Genomic DNA, 17,206 nt, shown 5'->3' on the forward strand with positions numbered 1-17,206 from the left:
TACTCCTCTTCAGAGAGAATCTGGGACTTACAGCTGTCAGCTGTAATCCACTGTGTTTATATGGGAGCCCTGTTGGTGTGATGGTAAGGAATGGAGGAGCAGATGTGTTAAATAATCTTCTGATTAAATCTCAGTCTTTCAGTTGGCCTATATTTCTGGGCCGTGACCTTCATAAGTGTTTCTTAGCTTCCCTTCAACTTATTTGATATGAAGTCTAGAGGGGACTGCAGTGAGGGAAATGTCCTTCCCCCAAGTGGGATAGAGTTCTGATAAAATCTGTGCTCCTGAAGAACAGACTTTTGTCATGAAGAGCACTCTGGATATATTTCATGATTACTCTTGCTCTTCCCTATGCCAGAGCTACAAGGTGATCTTTTTTGTCTCCTCACTATGAGAACCTAGTGGGGTTCCTGGAAGTAAAACCCATGAAAGTGTGGAAGCTCCCTAAAGACTGAAGCCCCCAGGAGTTTCTCCCTCTCATGGTAGTCTGCACCCAGCCTCCAGCAATTCATCAAAATTACTGTGTAAGTGTTTCTGTCAGTTTATGTCTCCAGTAGCTTCTGCTCTGTGTAAGCAGATCTTGGCTCTGATTCTCTGGTTTTCCCTTTTTCTCAGATTTTGGGTAGAGGTTTGCCCTGCAACTTCAGTTCTCTGATAAGTCCAAGAAAAGTCATTGATTTTCAGTTTGTTCAGCTTTTTGCTGTTCTAAGGACAGGAGTGATAATGTCTAAGGTCTTTACTTATCAAAGCTGAAATCAGAAGAGCTTGTATTTTATTTGCATTTATATATTGTCAGTAACTTGTTTTGAACCAAATATATAATATTAGACATTTGAGAAGTAGAGGCTGTGTAGAGATAAGGAAGTTAATGCACAGTGATATTAAATGACTTGTGCAAAGTGATATGTACATTTGATGGAAAATAATCTATTTACCTTTAATTAAATGTTAATATATTAATTATTATTTTTCTTAATGTATAATTTAAGAACTTCATTTTAGAAGTTATTATTCTTCTATAATAGAAGAATCTATTCTATATTCTTCTATATTATTCTATATTCTTCTATATTCTTCTATAATATTATTCTTCTATAATATAAAAAAGGTTGCTATTTTATTTCTGCCTCTAAAAATTTGCATATTATGCAAAATATATGCTGTTCTTTGTGTGTTAAACTGAGTGATGCTTTCCAGGTGTTCATTTTGTACAAGGATGCTGTTGTTATTTTTTGAAGATGATCATGTTTTGGTGTTTTAATCTTAATAAACCACAATATTTAAAGTGTTCAAAAATGTTAAATACATGAAGGAAAATCTAGTGTTTTGAAAGAATAATCTTTTTTTTTTAGAGAGCGAGCACCCGTGAGGGGGTAGGGGGAGAGGGAGTGAGAGAATCTTAAGCAGGCTCCACACCCAGTGCAGAACCCAGTGTGGGACTCTATCTCAGGACCCTGACATCATAACCTGAGCCCAAATCAAGAGTCATATGCTTGTGGCATAAGGACAGGCACCCCAAAAGAATAATCATTTAAATGATCACGAAAACTAGATTAAAATTGTGATAGTAGGAAAGGAAATGCTGAGATCAGTGCTCTAGTTGTTGGCTTATTTGTAAAAAGAAAACTTGAAGGAAAAATTAAATGAGCATTTAAAGAGACTCTTTTTTTCAAAGAAGCACCAGTTTTAGGATGTGTAAAAACTTATTACCTAAGAAAATAAATTAAAATTTATATTTTTAAATAAACATATCAAATACCCTTTATTCTGTGTGTACTCAATAAGTACTTTTCAAGAAAGAGAACAAAATGGGAATAATGCATAACAGTCTTGACTTAGCAAGACTGAACAAGTAAATCCACCCAAAAATCATACCTACCCTCACTGAACTCTTACTGTGTGCTAGGTACTGTGCCAGGTGTCTTCTGTATAGCCTCTCAATTCTTGCAACAGCCAAGCATAAAATCTGAAACTTAAAGAAGTTAGTTGGCATTTCCAAAGTCTAGTCTAGGCCCTTTTCTTTCTCACTGTAGACATTCTCCTTGGGAGAATGAACTCACTTCTAGGACCTCAGTTAGTATGTATTGGTAATTCCCAAGTACCTCTCCCTCTTCTTTCTCTCTCCCTCACCCTCACCCTCTCCCTCTCTCTCTCCTTCTCCTTTTCTATACCCCTATGATGCTCCTGCTTGCTAGATGAGTCTACTTATTCCATAGGTTCATCTCATTTCAATAGGTCCAAAGAGCACAGTACTCCACCCCATGCTTTTTCCTGGTGTTCTCTCTTGCAATGAATGGAGATGTCATCCATCTGATTACTCAATCTTGGACGGGTATCATTTTTGACTTATTGTTCCCTCTCATCCATCACCTCTAACTGATCACCAGTTCCTATTGATTCTGTTTCCTAAGCAGATTCTAAATATGGCCAGTTATCTTGTGTTCTTATTGTCACCACCAAAGTTTAAGCCACCATTGATTCTTGCCCTGATTACTGCAGTGACCTCTAATGTGTCTTCTCTTCTGGTGCCACACCTGTTCACTCTGCTCTACTCACTGCAGCCTAATAGGACAGTGGCTCCTTTTGGGGTAAATTCAGAAGTCTTTACCATGATTTGCACGGTTTTTCATGACATTGCCTCTCTGTATCTAACTCTCTGGCTTTTCCTTCTTCCTACCCAGCGTAGTCTTTTCTCCCAGTGTTGATACACAGTTGACACTTTAAGATTATATATATTTAAGGCATACAACTTGATTTGATAGACATATGTATTATACAATATTTAGTACAATAAAGCTACTTAACATACTCATCACCTCACACAATTACTCTTTTTTTTATGGTAAAAACACTTAATAGCTACCCTTTTATACCCTTTCAAGTATACAATACAATATTGTTAACTGTAGTCACATTGTTGTACATTAGATCTCCAGAACTTACTCATCTAGTGTAACTGAAATTTTGTACTCCTTGACCAACATCTTCCAATTCCCCCTCCCTCCAGCCCCTGGAAGCTATCATTCTACTCTAGTATGTATTCTTCGACCAAGTTTACTGATTTTTCTTTCAGTTCCCAAACTGTATTATTTCTTGCCTCCCATCTTTGTGGTTGGCATTTCCTCTACCTGAAATACTCTTCCCCTTTACAGATCTTTTTCCATGAACCCCTGTTTTTCACTTGTATCTCAGCTGAAATTTCACTTATTCTGGAAAGCCTTCCCTATATACTACAACTGGGTTAGTTTCTTTTCTACATGGTTCCACATCATCCTTTGTCCCCTAGAATTGCCCTTATCATACGGTCTTTTGCTGTTCATTTGCTATATCCTCCATCATAATTACAAAATTCTTAAGGGCTTGCTTACCTAAGTTCTTAGCACAAAACAGTGTTGGAACATAGTAGGATCTGAGTAAAAATTTGATGAGAGAATGGATGAAAATGCTATACTAACAAATGACAAATCCATGTTAAAAACTCAAGTTTTCTTTGTTCTAAGACTGATCTAAGCAACTGCACTCTGCTACCTCCATCTCAAAAATTAATGGAATATAGAGTATAAAATCAGAATACTTTAAAAATAAAGCAGAGGAAGGGCCACCTATGCTCAGGACAAACTCAGGCAAAGCATGTAATTCAGATAGAAAAAAGTGAAAAACCTGTATCCTTTGGTGGTAAAAGTTAAGATTTATTATAATAGGGGAGGTAGGTGGGGGAATGGGGTAAATGGGTGATGGGCATTAAGGAGGGCACTTGTTGTAATGAGCACTGGATGTAATATGCCAGTGATGAATCACTAAATTCTACCCCTGAAACTAATAATACAGTATATGTTAACTGAGTTGAATTTAAATAAAATCTTGAAAGAAAAAAAAAAAAGATTTATTTCATAGTATATCAGATCTCACAAAATTTGGCTAATCTGTAGGCCAAACCAGTATAAATCACTGTTTAATTATGTTCCATTTCAAAAAAAAGCAGGAAAATTGAAGATTGAAGTTGAAAAATATTTTAATAAAAAATTAAGATTGTTAATGCGGAAGCACACTAGAAAGAAGTATTTTGTCTCCTTTTCCTTAAAACAAACAAACAAAAACTGTAATACTTTTGTTCAATATTAAGCCATTAGTCTAGAAATATTCTAAAGTAACTCTTTACAATTGCTTATTTAAAAGTATGGTAGCCTGAATTTAAGACTTCCAGGAGTCTTCGATGTGGTAGAAACTGGCTTTAAAATATAGTTTCCATCCTTCAAGTCAGGACTATAATTGAATGCCTCCTTTTTCTTTTTATATTTTTTTCTAATAAGAATTACAAAGAAAAAAGCCTTTTTAGACCCATAGAATCATCAGAGCATTTGCTCAGTGCTTTTATTTGCTAGTATTTACATTGTCACTTGAGCTTACTTACTTATGGTGATTATAAAGCAGTATTACAGAGGCTCACACTGTCCATAGCGTGTACAGGCAGGTTAAGTTCTATAATAGCCTAGTTCAGCTTACCTGAGAATCATTAAATATTCACCAAAGGGGGGAGGAGGAGCAAGATGGCGGAGGAGTAGGAGACCTGGATTTCGTCTGGTCCCAGGAATTCGCTGAATAGGGATCAAACCATTCTGAACACCTACGAACTCAACAGGAGATCGAAGAAAAGAATAGCAGCAACTCTCTGACCAGAAAAGCGACCACTTACTGGAAGGTCGGACGTGCGGAGAAGTGAATCCGAGGCAATATACGGGAAGATAGACGGCGGGGGAGGGGGCCTCCGTCGGCCGCTTCTGGCAAGTGATAGAGCCACGGAGTACAAAATCGGAACTTTTAAAAGTCGGCTCCGCTGAGGGACGTCGCTCCAGTGGCTAAGCGGGGGGGTAGAACCCTCGCGGGACAGTGTGGTCTCAGGACCCTCAGGGTCACAGAAAGACCGGGGGTGCCTGTGTGCGGCAGAGCTCCCAGGTATCGGAGCGGGGAAGCCGGCTGCAGAGACAGAGCCGAGGCGCAGGCTCTCAGCTCAGGGTTGCTATAAACCGTGATCTGCAGCACAGTCGGGCCACTGCTCCTCCAGCAGGGACCCAACAAGCTGCAGATCCGGGGAGACTCCCCTTCCTCCCCAGGGAGGAGCGGCGGGGGAGCGCACCGCAGGGATCTGCTGGGTTTGGAGACCACACGGGGTCGGGTGCCGGAGATAGAAATGCTCAGTCACAGGCCGGTGAGCACGGAGTGCGGCTGGAGACCGGGGAGACGGGAGTGACTGACTCCTTTTCTCTGGGGGCGCACTGAGGAGCGGGGCCCCGAGTTCTCAGCTCCTCCGGGCGGAGATTGGGAGGCCACCATTTTCACCCTGGTCCTCCAAAGCTGTGCGGAGAGCTTGCAGGGAACAAAAGTTCCTGAGAGCAAACCCGAGCAGATTACTTAGCCGGGACCGGCAAGGGTGGGGCAATTCCGCCTCCGACAAAGACATTTGGGAACCACAGCAACAGGCCCCTCCCCCAGAAGATCAGCAAGAACAGCCAGCCAAGACCAAGTTTACCGATCAATGAGAACAGCAGAATGCTGGTGCTAGGGGAATACAGCACATAGAATTCATGGCTTCTTTCCCATGATTCTTTAGTCTTTCAAAGTTAATTTTTTTTAATTTTCTTTTTTTTCTTTTTCTATTTTTTAATTTTTCTTTTTCCCTTTTTCAACCAACATCAATCCCTTTTTTAAGCTTTTTTTTTTTATTTTTCATTTTTAGAGTCATATTCTTTCCCTTCATAGTAGCTAACCTTATTTTTGGTATATATATAAGTTGTTCTCTCTTTAAAATTTTGGGATACAGTTTCTTCTAACAGACCAAAATATACCCTAAATCTCTAGTGTATGGCTTTGTTCTAGTCTCCTGCCTGATCACATTCTCTCCCTTTTTTTTTTAATTTCTCTTCTTTCTTTTTTCAACCAACATCTTATCATATCAATTCCTTTTATAAAATCTTTTATAATTTTATCTTTATAGTCATATTCCATCCCTTCATTGTATTTACCCTTTTTTTTGTACTTATATAAGTTTTTCTTTCTTTAAAATTTTGGGAGGCGCTTTCTTCTAACAGACAAAAACATCCAAAATCTAGTGTATGGCACTGATCTATTCACCAGCCTGATCATATTTGATCATATTCTTTTTTTTTCTTTCTTTCCCTTTCTTTTCCCCCAGTTTCAGGACTCTTCTGATTTGTTTAGCGTATATTTTTCTGGGATCATTTTTACCCTGTTAGCATTTTATTCTTTCATTCATCTATTCTCCTCTGGACAAAATGCAAGATGGAAAAAATCACCTCAACAAAAAGAACAAGAGGCAGTACCAACTGCCAGGGACCCAATTAATACCAACATTAGTAAGATGTCGGAACTAGCATTCAGAATGATGATTATAAAGATACTAGCTGGGCTTGAAAAAAGCATGGAAGATATTACAGAAACACTTTCTGGAGAAATAAAAGAACTAGAATCTAACCAAGTTGAAATCAAAAAGGCTATTAATGAGGTACAATAAAAAATGGAGGCTCTAACTGCTAGGATAAATGAGGCAGAAGAGAGAATTAGTGATATAGAAGACCAAATGATGGAAAATAAAGAAGCTGAGAAAGAGATAAACAACTACTGGATCACGAGGGCAGAATTCGAGAGATAAGCGATACCATAAGACGAAACAATATTAGAATAATTGGGATCCCAGAAGAAGAAGAAAGAGAGAGAGGGGCAGAAGGTATATGGAGCAAATTATAGCAGAGAACTTCCCTAATTTGGGGGAGGAAATAGGCATCAAAATCCAGGAGGCACAGAGGACCACCCTCAAAATCAATAAAGATAGGTCAACACCCCGACATCTAATAGTAAAACTTACAAGTCTCAGAGACAAAGAGAAAATCCTGAAAGCAGCTCGGGACAAGAGGTCTATAACCTCTAATGATAGAAACATTAGATTGGCAACAGACCTATCCACAGAGACCTGGCAGGCCTGAAAGGACTGGCATGATATATTCAGAGCACTAAATGAGAAAAATATCCAGCTAGGCTGTCATTGAAAATAGAAGGAGAGATAAAAAGCTTCCAGGACAGACAAAAACTAAAGGAATTTGCAAACAGGAAACCAGCCCTACAGGAAATATTGAAAGGGGTCCTCTAAGCAAAGAGAGAGCCTAAAAGTAACATAGACCAGAAAGGAACAGAGACAATATACAGTAACAGTCACCTTACAGGCAATAAAATGGCACTAAATATGTATCTTTCAATAGTTACCCTGAAAGTAAATGGGCTAAAGGCCCCAATCAAAAGACACAGGCTATCAGATTGGATTAAAAAACAAGACCCATCAATATGCTGTCTGCCAGAGACTCATTTTAGACCCAAAGACACCTCCAGATTGAAAGTGAGGGAGTGGAAAACCATTTACCATGCTAATAGACACCAAAAGAAAGCTGAGGAGGCAATCCTTATATCAGACAAATTAGATTTTAAACCAAACACTATAATAAGAGATGAGGAAGGACACTATATCCTACTTAAAGGGTCTATCCAACAAGATCTAACAATTGTAAATATCTATGCCCCTAACATGGGAGCAGCCAATTATATACGGCAATTAATAACAAAAGCAAAGAAACACATTGACAGCAGTACAATAATTGTAGGGGACTTTAACACCCCGCTCACTGAAATGGACAGATCATCTAAGCAAAAGATCAACAAGGAAATAAAGTCTTTAAATGACACCCTGGACCAGATGGACTTCACAGATATATTCAGAACATTCCATCCCAAAGCAACAGAATACACATTCTTCTCTAGTGCCCATGGAACATTCTCCAGAATAGATCACATCCTAGGTCACAAATCAGGTCTCAACTGGGACCAAAAGATTGGGATTATTCCCTGCATATTTTCAGACCACAGTGCTTTGAAACTAGAACTCAATCACAAGAGGAAAGTCGGAAAGAACTCCAATACATGGAGGGTAAAGAGCATCCTACTAAAGAATGAATGGGTCAACCAGGAAATTAAAGAAGAATTAAAAAGATTCATGGAAACCAATGAAAATGAAAACACAACTGTTCAAAATCTCTGCGATGCATCAAAGGCAGTCCTAAGAGGAAAGTATATAGCAATACAAGCCTTTCTCAAGAAACAAGAAAGGTCTCAAATATACAACCTAATCCTACACCTAAAGGAGCTGGAGAAAGAACAGCAAATAAAGTCTAAACCCAGCAGGAGAAGAGAAATAATAAAGATCAGAGCAGAAATCAATGAAATGGAAACCAAAAGAACAGTAGAACAGATCAATGAAACTAGGAGCTGGTTCTTTGAAAGAATTAATAAGATTGATAAACCCCTGGCCAGACTTATCAAAAAGAAAAGAGAAATGATTGAAATAAATAAAATAAAATCATGAATGAAAGAGGAGCCAGCACCAAAGAAATACAAATAATTATGAGAACATATTACAAGCAACTGTATGCCAGCAAATTAGATAATCTGGAAGAAATGGATGCATTCCTAGAGATGTATCAACTACCAAAACTGAACCAGGAAGAAATAGAAAGCCCGAATAGACCTATAACCACTAAGGAAATTGAAGCAGTCATCAAAAATCTCCCAACAAACAAAAGCCCAGGGGAATTCTACCAAACATTTAAAGAAGAATTAATACCTATTCTTCTGAAACTGTTCCAAAAAATAGAAATGGAAGAAAAACTTCCAAACTCATTTTATGAGGCCAGCATTACCTTGATCCCAAAACCAGACAAAGACTCCATCAAAAAGGAGAATTACAGACCAATATCCCTGATGAACATGGATTCATGTTCAAAAATTCTCACCAAGATACTAGCCAATAGGAACCAACAGTACATTAAAAGGATTATTCACCATGACCAAGTGGGATTTATTCCTGGGCTGCAAGCTTGGTTCAACACCCACAAATCAATCAATGTGATACAATACACTAATAAAAGAAAGAACAAGAACCATATGATCCTCTCAATAGATGCGGAAAAAGCATTTGACAAAGTACAGCATCCTTTCTTGATCAAAACTCTTCAGAGTATAGGGATAGAGGGTACATACCTCAATATCATAAAAGCCATTTATGAAAAACCTACAGTGAATATCATTCTCAATGGGGAAAAGCTGAGAGCTTTCCCCCTAAGGTCAGGAACACAGCAGGGATGTCCACTATCACCACTGCTATTCAACATAGTATTAGAAGTCCTAGCCACAGCAATCAGACAACAAAAAGAAATAAAAGGCATCTGAGGGGCACCTGGGTGGCTCAGTTGGTTAAGCGGCTGCCTTTGGCTCAGGTCATGATCCTGGGTTCCTGGGATCGAGCCCCGCGTCGGGCTCCCTGCTCAGCAGAGAGCCTGCTTCTCCCTTTCTGCCTGCCTCTCTGCTTACTTGTGCTCTCTCTCTATCTCTTTGTCAAATAAATAAAATAAAATCTTTAAAATAAATAAATAAATAAATAAAAGGCATCCAAATCGGCAAAGAAGAAGTCAAACTCCCACTTTTTGCGGATGATATGATACTTTATGTGGAAAACCCAAAAGACTCCACCCCAAAACTTCTAGAACTCATATAGGAATTCAGTAAAGTGGCAGATATAAAATCAATGCATGGAAATCAGTGGCATTTCTATACACCAACTACAAGACAGAAGAAAGAGAAATTAAGGAGTCGATCCCATTTACAATTGCACCCAAAACCATAAGATACCTAGGATAAATCTAACCAAAGAGGCAAAGATTCTGTACTCAGGAAACTATAAAATACTCATGAAAGTAATTGAGGAAGACACAAAGAAATGGAAAAACGTTCCATGCTCATGGATTGGAAGAACAAATATTGTGAAGATGTCAATGCTACCTATAGCAATCTACACATTTAAGGCAATCCCTATCAAAATACCATCAACTTTTTTTTCAAAGAAATGGAACAAATAATCCTAAAATTTGTATGGAACCAGAAAAGACACCGAATAACCAGAGGAATGTTGATAAAGAAAAGCAAAGCTGGTGGCATCACAATTTTGGACTTCCAGCTCTATTACAAAGCTGTCATCATCAAGACAGTATGGTACTGGTACAAAAACAGACACATAGATCAATGGAACAGAATCGAGAGCCCAGAAATGGACCCTCAACTCTATGGTCCACTAATCTTTGACAAAGCAGGAAAGAATGTCCAATGGAAAAAAGACAATCGCTTCAACAAATGGTGTTGTGAAAATTGGACAGCCACATGCAGAAGCATGAAACTGGACCATTTCCTTACACCACACACAAAAATAGACTCCAAATGGTTGAAAGACCTAAATGTGAGACAGGAATCCATAAAAATCCTAGAGGAGAACACAGGCAGCAACCTCTTCGATCTCAGCCGCAGCAACTTCTTCCTAGAAACATCACCGAAGGCAAGGGAAGCAAGGGCAAAAATGAACTATTGGGACTTTATCAAGATAAAACGCTCTTGCACAGCAAAAGAAACAGTCAACAAAACCAAAAGACAACTGACAGAATGGGAGAAGATATTTGCAAATGACATATCAGATAAAGGACTATTACCCAAAAATCTATAAAGAACTTATTAAACTCAACACCCAAAGAACAAATAATCCAATCAAGAAATAGGCAGATGACATGAACAGACATTTTTTCAAAGAAGACATCCAAATGGCCAACAGACACATGAAAAAGTGCTCAACATCGCTCGGCATCAGGGAAATCCAAATCAAAACCTCAATGAGATACCACCTCACACCAGTCAGAATGGCTCAAATTAACAAGTCAGGGAACGACAGATGCTGGCGGGGATGCGGAGAAAGGGGAACCCTCCTACACTGTTGGTGGGAATGCAAGCTGGTGCTGCCACTCTGGAAAACAGTATGGAGTTTCCTCAAAAAGTTGACAATAGAGCTACCCTATGACCCAGCAATTGCACTACTGGGTATTTACCCCAAAGATACAAATGTAGGGATCCGAAGGGGTATGTGCATCCCAAAATTTATAGCAGCAATGTCCACAATAGCCAAACTGTGGAAAGAGCCAAGATGTCCATCGACAGATGAATGGATAAATAAGAGGTGGTATATATATACAATGGAATATTATGCAGCCATCAAAAAAAAACCCTGAAATCTTGCCATTTGCAACGACGTGGATGGAACTAGAGGGTATTATGCTAAGCGAAATAAGTCAATCAGAGAAAGATATGTTTCACATGATCTCACTGATACGAGGAATTCTTATTCTCAGGAAACAAACTGAGGGTTGCTGGAGTGGTGGGGGGTGGGAGGGAAGGGATGGCTGGGTGATAGACATTGGGGAGGGTATGTGCTATGGTGAGCACTGTGAATTGTGTAAGACTGATGAATCACAGACCTGTACCCCTGAAACAAATAATACATTATATGTTAAAAAAAAAAAGGTAGTAGGAAGGGGAAAATGAAGGGGGGAATCAGAGGGGGAGACGAACCATGAGAGACTATGGACTCTGAGAAACAAACTGAGGGTTCTAGAGGGGAGGGGTGTGGGGGGATGGGTTAGCCTGTGATGGGTATTAAGGAGGGCATGTATTGAATGGAGCACTGGATGTTATATGCAAACAATGAATCATGGAACACTACATCAAAAACTAATGTAATGTATGGTGATTAACATAACAATAAAATAAAATTTTAAAAAAAGTTAAAATAAAGAATAAAATGCAAAAATAAATAATAAATAAGGTAAAAAAAAATATTCACCAAAGAAACATGTTCCACCATGAATATGTATGTATTATAGCTGTTACAAATTTCCATAGTAGAGTTGGAAATAGTGAGTTGATTTCTATCTTCTTTCCTTCCTCCCTCCCTCTTCCTCACTCTTCTTCCTTCCTCTCTTCCTTTCCTTTTTCCTTTCCATTCCCTTCCGCTTCCTCCCCTCCTTCCTTCCTCCCTTTCTTTCTTTTCTTTCTTTTTCTCTCTCTTTCCTTCCCCCTTCCTTTCTTCCTTCCTCCCTTCTTTCTTTCCTTCCTTCCTTTCTTTCTCTCTCTTTTCTTCCTTCTTTCTCTCTTTCCTTCTCCTTCCTTCCTTCCTTCCTTCCTTCCTTCCTTCCTTCCTTCCTTCCTTCCTTCCTTCCTTCCTTCTTTTCTTCTTTCTTTCTTCCTCTCTCTCTCTCTGTCTCTCTCTCCTATACCTAGATGTGGGGTTTGTGTCCAGTTCCCCAACCTGGTGAAATATTATTTTGTCAAAGTAAGATACACAGTAGAGATACTATACTATGTCCAGTCTGGAATATACATCAGGTTACATGGAGCCAAAGTTAAAAATAGTTATTTGAGACATGACACTAAAATAGCCCACCCAAAAGCAGAAATACAAAATTAGACAATGGATGAACCTGGTGGATTCAACTTCATTTTGCAGTGAGTTGCTGTGGTCTTTGAATGGGTGAGCGAGACTGAGGTAGACCTATCCAGGGGACCTCTGGGAGTGAGGACCTCATTCAGTGCATGATCCAGATCAGGTTTGTTGTGACCCCTAATGCTAAGTCTGCTCAGTTAGTTGTTGGCAAGAATTAACTGGAAGATTAGTTTAATACACCTATTAAGTTAAAAAGTATAATTATATGCAATTTAAAAACTCTCAAGGGTCTTTATGTTTATATTTTACAAATAAGGATTTTTGAAAATGTTACAGCCTTTAAATCCCTGTCTGAACAAGTAGGTCATTCAGTGATTAGGCCTATTGTGTCCTTTATGTTAAGTGTTAGTGTGAAGCGGAATCTCACAGGTCACTAAAAATCCTGATTTCTTGACTGCCCCACCCCTCCATATCCTCTATGAGATTCAGATGATCTGGTAGGACCCAGGAATTTGCATTTTAACTGAACACAATGGTCTGTGGGCCATCTTTTGAGGAAAAAAAAAACCTCCAAATGGGTCTTGAAGATCAAATCCTATTAAATCTTATTACCTTCTTCTCAAAGACAAATTCTACTTTGTTCAGTATGGTGTTGTTGGTGGGACCACACAATAGGAATTTTGTGACCTTAAGTCCCTTCCTCTTTAGTCCTCTGGTGCCTCTTTGTAAATGGAGAGGAACATTGTCATTTGGCAACTTAACCTAAGATAACTGGAAAGCAGCTCTTACACAGAAAGAAGGATACTTTCCTTTTCCTTCATGTCCATTCACTCCCTTAAATTCTCTGCTTCTGAATCTTTTTTTAAAAATATTATTCATTTCAGGGGCACCTGGGTGGCTCAGTAGGTTAAGCGACTACCTTCGGCTCGGGTCATGATCCTGGGGTTCCAGGATCGAGTCCTGCATCGGGCTCCCTGCTCAGTGGGGAGTCTGCTTCTCCCTCTGACCCTCTTCCCTCTTGTGCTCTCTATCTCTCATTCTCTCTCTCTCAAATAAATAGAATCTTAAAAAAATATATATTATTCATTTCAGAGAGAGGGAGAGAGAATGCACAGTGGGGAGGGGCAGAGGGAAAGAGAGAGAGAGAAGCAGACTCCCTGCTTAGCAGGGAGCCCAACTCTGGACTCAATCCCAGGACCCAGAGATCGTGACCTGAGCTGAAGGCAGACGCTTAACCACCTGAGCCACCCAGGTGCCCCTCCGCTTCTGAATCTTGTAGAGATCTTTTATTTTCATCTGTTACTAATGTGTTTCTTCCATCTCTGCTTATCCACATTTACCTATTGTAGAAAGTCAGGTGGAAAAGTTACTAAAACTCCTCATGCTCCCAAATGAAAGGATCTTTGATTGCCCTAACTCCCATGCGTTCCAAAGTGTATCTCTTATTGCACTTACTGTGTGTTACTGTGTAACATACTCATACTAATGTCTACACCTCTTATCTCTTTTTATTAGACTCCCTGATTTGTCATTTACTTTTGTTCATTTGTTTAAGTAGTAAAGGAATGAACAGTTTGTTGGATTGTAATAATTCCAAAATCTAAATGTTAGCATTCATTCAATCAATATACACTTATTAAACATCTACTATTTATTCTGTAACCTGCTAGGTCCTGTATATGAAGATAAAATGTCTAAATAATTGACTCTGTCTTCGGCTTTTATTTGGTTGGGTGGATATATTTTTGGCACGTTTAGTTAAATTGCTTGTTAAATGTTTGCCCTAGAAATAAATGATCCCAAACATACTTTTAAAACCGTGTAGACCTATTTCATCAGGGAGTATACATTTGAAGTCTATGTACTATAGAGAGATATTAAATTACTTTTCTTTTTAACACCTTGAATTATTCTTTCTTTTTAAATAAATGTGTATACATACACAACTAACCCTGCATAGGCATTTGGGCAGAGTTTTTAAAATTAAAAGATAAAACTATACAAAGTTGAAATGATTTGCTTCTCTTCTGTCTGTTCCTCCCATTTCAGATGATGGAAAATTGTCCTTTGAAGAATTCAAAGCATATTTTGCAGATGGTGTTCTGAGTGGAGAAGAATTACATGAGCTCTTCCATACCATTGATACACATAATACCAAGTAAGAAAATTTTTCTACCATTGGATTCTGTAAATGATATAGAGAAGGTGTGACCAAGCACATACTGATGAAGGAGAGAATGAGGAAATATGCAAAGGGCACATTTTGTAATGTTTAATTCTGTATGGTTAATTGTGAGATACCCCCTCTTTAGTAATTGAAATACTCTGAAAAACTGAGTATTTGACTTGCAAAACAGTGATCTTCTCTGAGGGAGCCCTCTTAAGGTAGCTTTAGAGTGTGCAGAATGTAAAACAAAAGCAAAAATGATAAATAATTCTAATTCTATCATTAGTAAGAAAATAGAATTTTACCTTGTTTCTTAGGTCTCATCTCTGTTTGCTTCATCTAAAAATTGTCCTTAAGCCATTCTTATATTAGTGCAGTGCAATGCGGAGCTGCAGTGATTATCTGGAAAATTCAGATGTACTTAACTCCAAATCACTGTTACGTGAGACGTGTAAGTAATTCAGGACACAGAATTTTTTTCTGAGTAATCAATGAGTACAGTGATCTATTTTATGTATTTTACATATATAGGTCTTTCCTTTGCATTAGCATAGCATTAATAAAGTCTCTGTTTATATTCTTACTATACTTAAAACTATAAAATGATGAGCAATTTACTTATAGAACAAAAGAAATGTGCTATTTGATTTTGGGTAATTGAACCAAATCACATTATTTGTGACAGTCGTGATTATAGAATTCTACTGTGGAAAATGCATCCTTTCAGTCATGCCATGAGACCCATCAGCGTGTCTGCTACTTGAACAATCACTGTCTTGCTTTAGGCAAAGTGTTGACATGGTTCTAGGCAGTGAGCCAGCTTGCCAAGAAAATGCTCTTGGGCTACATCTAAGCACAGACTTTTTTTGCGGCGAGCTAATAAGAAAAAAGATTAAATTCATTTTCCTCAAGCAGCTGCAAATTTGTTATATAATCAGTTTGTAAATTTCTTGACTTCCGTTGGAATTTCAAATTCCCTATGAAATTGCTTAAGTTTTTTGTTGTCAGAAATAGTGTGAGCTGATAACTGTGTCAGAAGTTCCATTCTGTTCAACAACTCTTAAAACCCCCTGGGTATTGGTGGTACAACATGGAACCAGCTTATAATTTATGGAACAGTAGACCCACTAACTGATCACTTCTATATAATATCGTAGATACTGTGCCTGAGGTATGTACGCAACACTTTGGAATAACACAGTGGAGCAGGGAGTTTTAGTCTAGTTTGGTGGGCTCCAGGAATTTTCCAAGGATTAGGTAGCCAGGAGCTAAGTCTTTACGGGAGAGCAGAAACTGGTTAGGTAACGAAGGGGATGAGGGGATATATATTCCAACTAGAGGAAAAATGCATAAGTAAAGACCTGGAAGTATATGCTGGATGGGAGTGACAAGTATTTTCGTGTTACCAAAGTGTCAGTTGTAAGGCTGAGAGCAGGAGGAGAAAAATCTGGAAAGGGAAGAATGGCCCAGACAAGAAGGAATTGGCACTCTGAGAAGGAAAAGTGTTTCAGATTTAATCTGCGGGCCAGGAGATGCTCTTAAAGCTCTTAAGCCACGGGGAAACATCTTTGTAGGTCATTGTGGCACCACTGAAGGACAGAGCTAATGGGGTAATGGTGGAGAAAGACCACAGATATTAGCTGCATTCTTAAATGACTGCTGAGGAATAATGTTCATGCATGGAAGAAAGGAAGCCATGTGAACCATTCTGAGAAATGATATCTAAGTGAAAAAAAGAGCAGAGGCTCCTTTTGTGGCTCAGATGTGGGAAGCTGAGATGCAAAGACTTCATTATATATGCTGATTATTTCTTCATTACAGTGATTATTAGAGTTTTAACAATATCCAGGTTTGGAACAATTATTAAGAGTCATAGTTGCAAAATTAGGTGTCACAGAAATTTTTCAAAACACATTTACTCCTGTTAGTGAAAAATAAAGTTTTCAATAGACCTTTTTGGCCTGGTTTTGTTATTTTATTTATACATTTATTAGTTGAAATTACTTGACATAGCATTAAGATTACATTAAATGCTAAAGAAGTCTATGCAATGATTTATACCATAAGTCCAAAGGAGTGATGGTTTCTACCAGTTACTTTCACATATGCATGAGTAAAAGCACTTAAGTGTTTTCTGGTAACTGTTTTCTGATAATGGTGTTCAACCTAATTTGGAGCTAAAATATATTACAGGCTTCTGAATTGTATTAATGAAATTCCTTTTTTAAAAAAAAGAAAGTATGTCAGTGTCAGGTTTTGATCTTTTAGGGAGATTAATTCAAACATTGACACAGAAATTTCAAAGCTATACTTTAAGCAGGTGATAACTTTTGTCTTTGCAGGATCCAAGTTTTAATTATTTTAGTGATTGTACTATATATGCCATATATTTTTCCCCTTCCACATAACTTCTAAGAAAATATGTTCTCATGTGCTGAGCGTTGCCAACCATTCAAATTTGCTCAAGGGTACATCCTGGCCTGAAGGTTCCAATTTATACATAGGCTAGACCATGTCCTGCAGACTCATTGTCTCATGTTTATGGTGAACCATGAGTTACAAATACCATGAATGTCTGCTGCTGAGGCCCCTAGGGATGCCTGGTTCCTGCCCCTCCTGATACCTGGTGGTTTAACTTCCTCTTGGAATCCATTAAATCACTA

The 17,206-nt window shown here is 38.4% G+C and overlaps 1 protein-coding gene across 1 annotated transcript in view; it reads left to right on the plus strand.

The window, feature by feature from the left end:
* NECAB1 (N-terminal EF-hand calcium binding protein 1) overlaps nucleotides 1–17,206 on the plus strand; it is a 189,368-nt gene that overhangs the window by 34,866 nt on the left and 137,296 nt on the right. The window contains exon 3 of the mRNA XM_027570771.1: nucleotides 14,426–14,534. Coding sequence (XP_027426572.1) covers nucleotides 14,426–14,534 — 109 coding nt within the window. The remainder of the gene's footprint in view (nucleotides 1–14,425; nucleotides 14,535–17,206) is intronic.

This window comes from Zalophus californianus, chromosome 4, assembly GCF_009762305.2.
Source record: "Zalophus californianus isolate mZalCal1 chromosome 4, mZalCal1.pri.v2, whole genome shotgun sequence".
NCBI classification, from domain to species: domain Eukaryota; kingdom Metazoa; phylum Chordata; class Mammalia; order Carnivora; family Otariidae; genus Zalophus; species Zalophus californianus.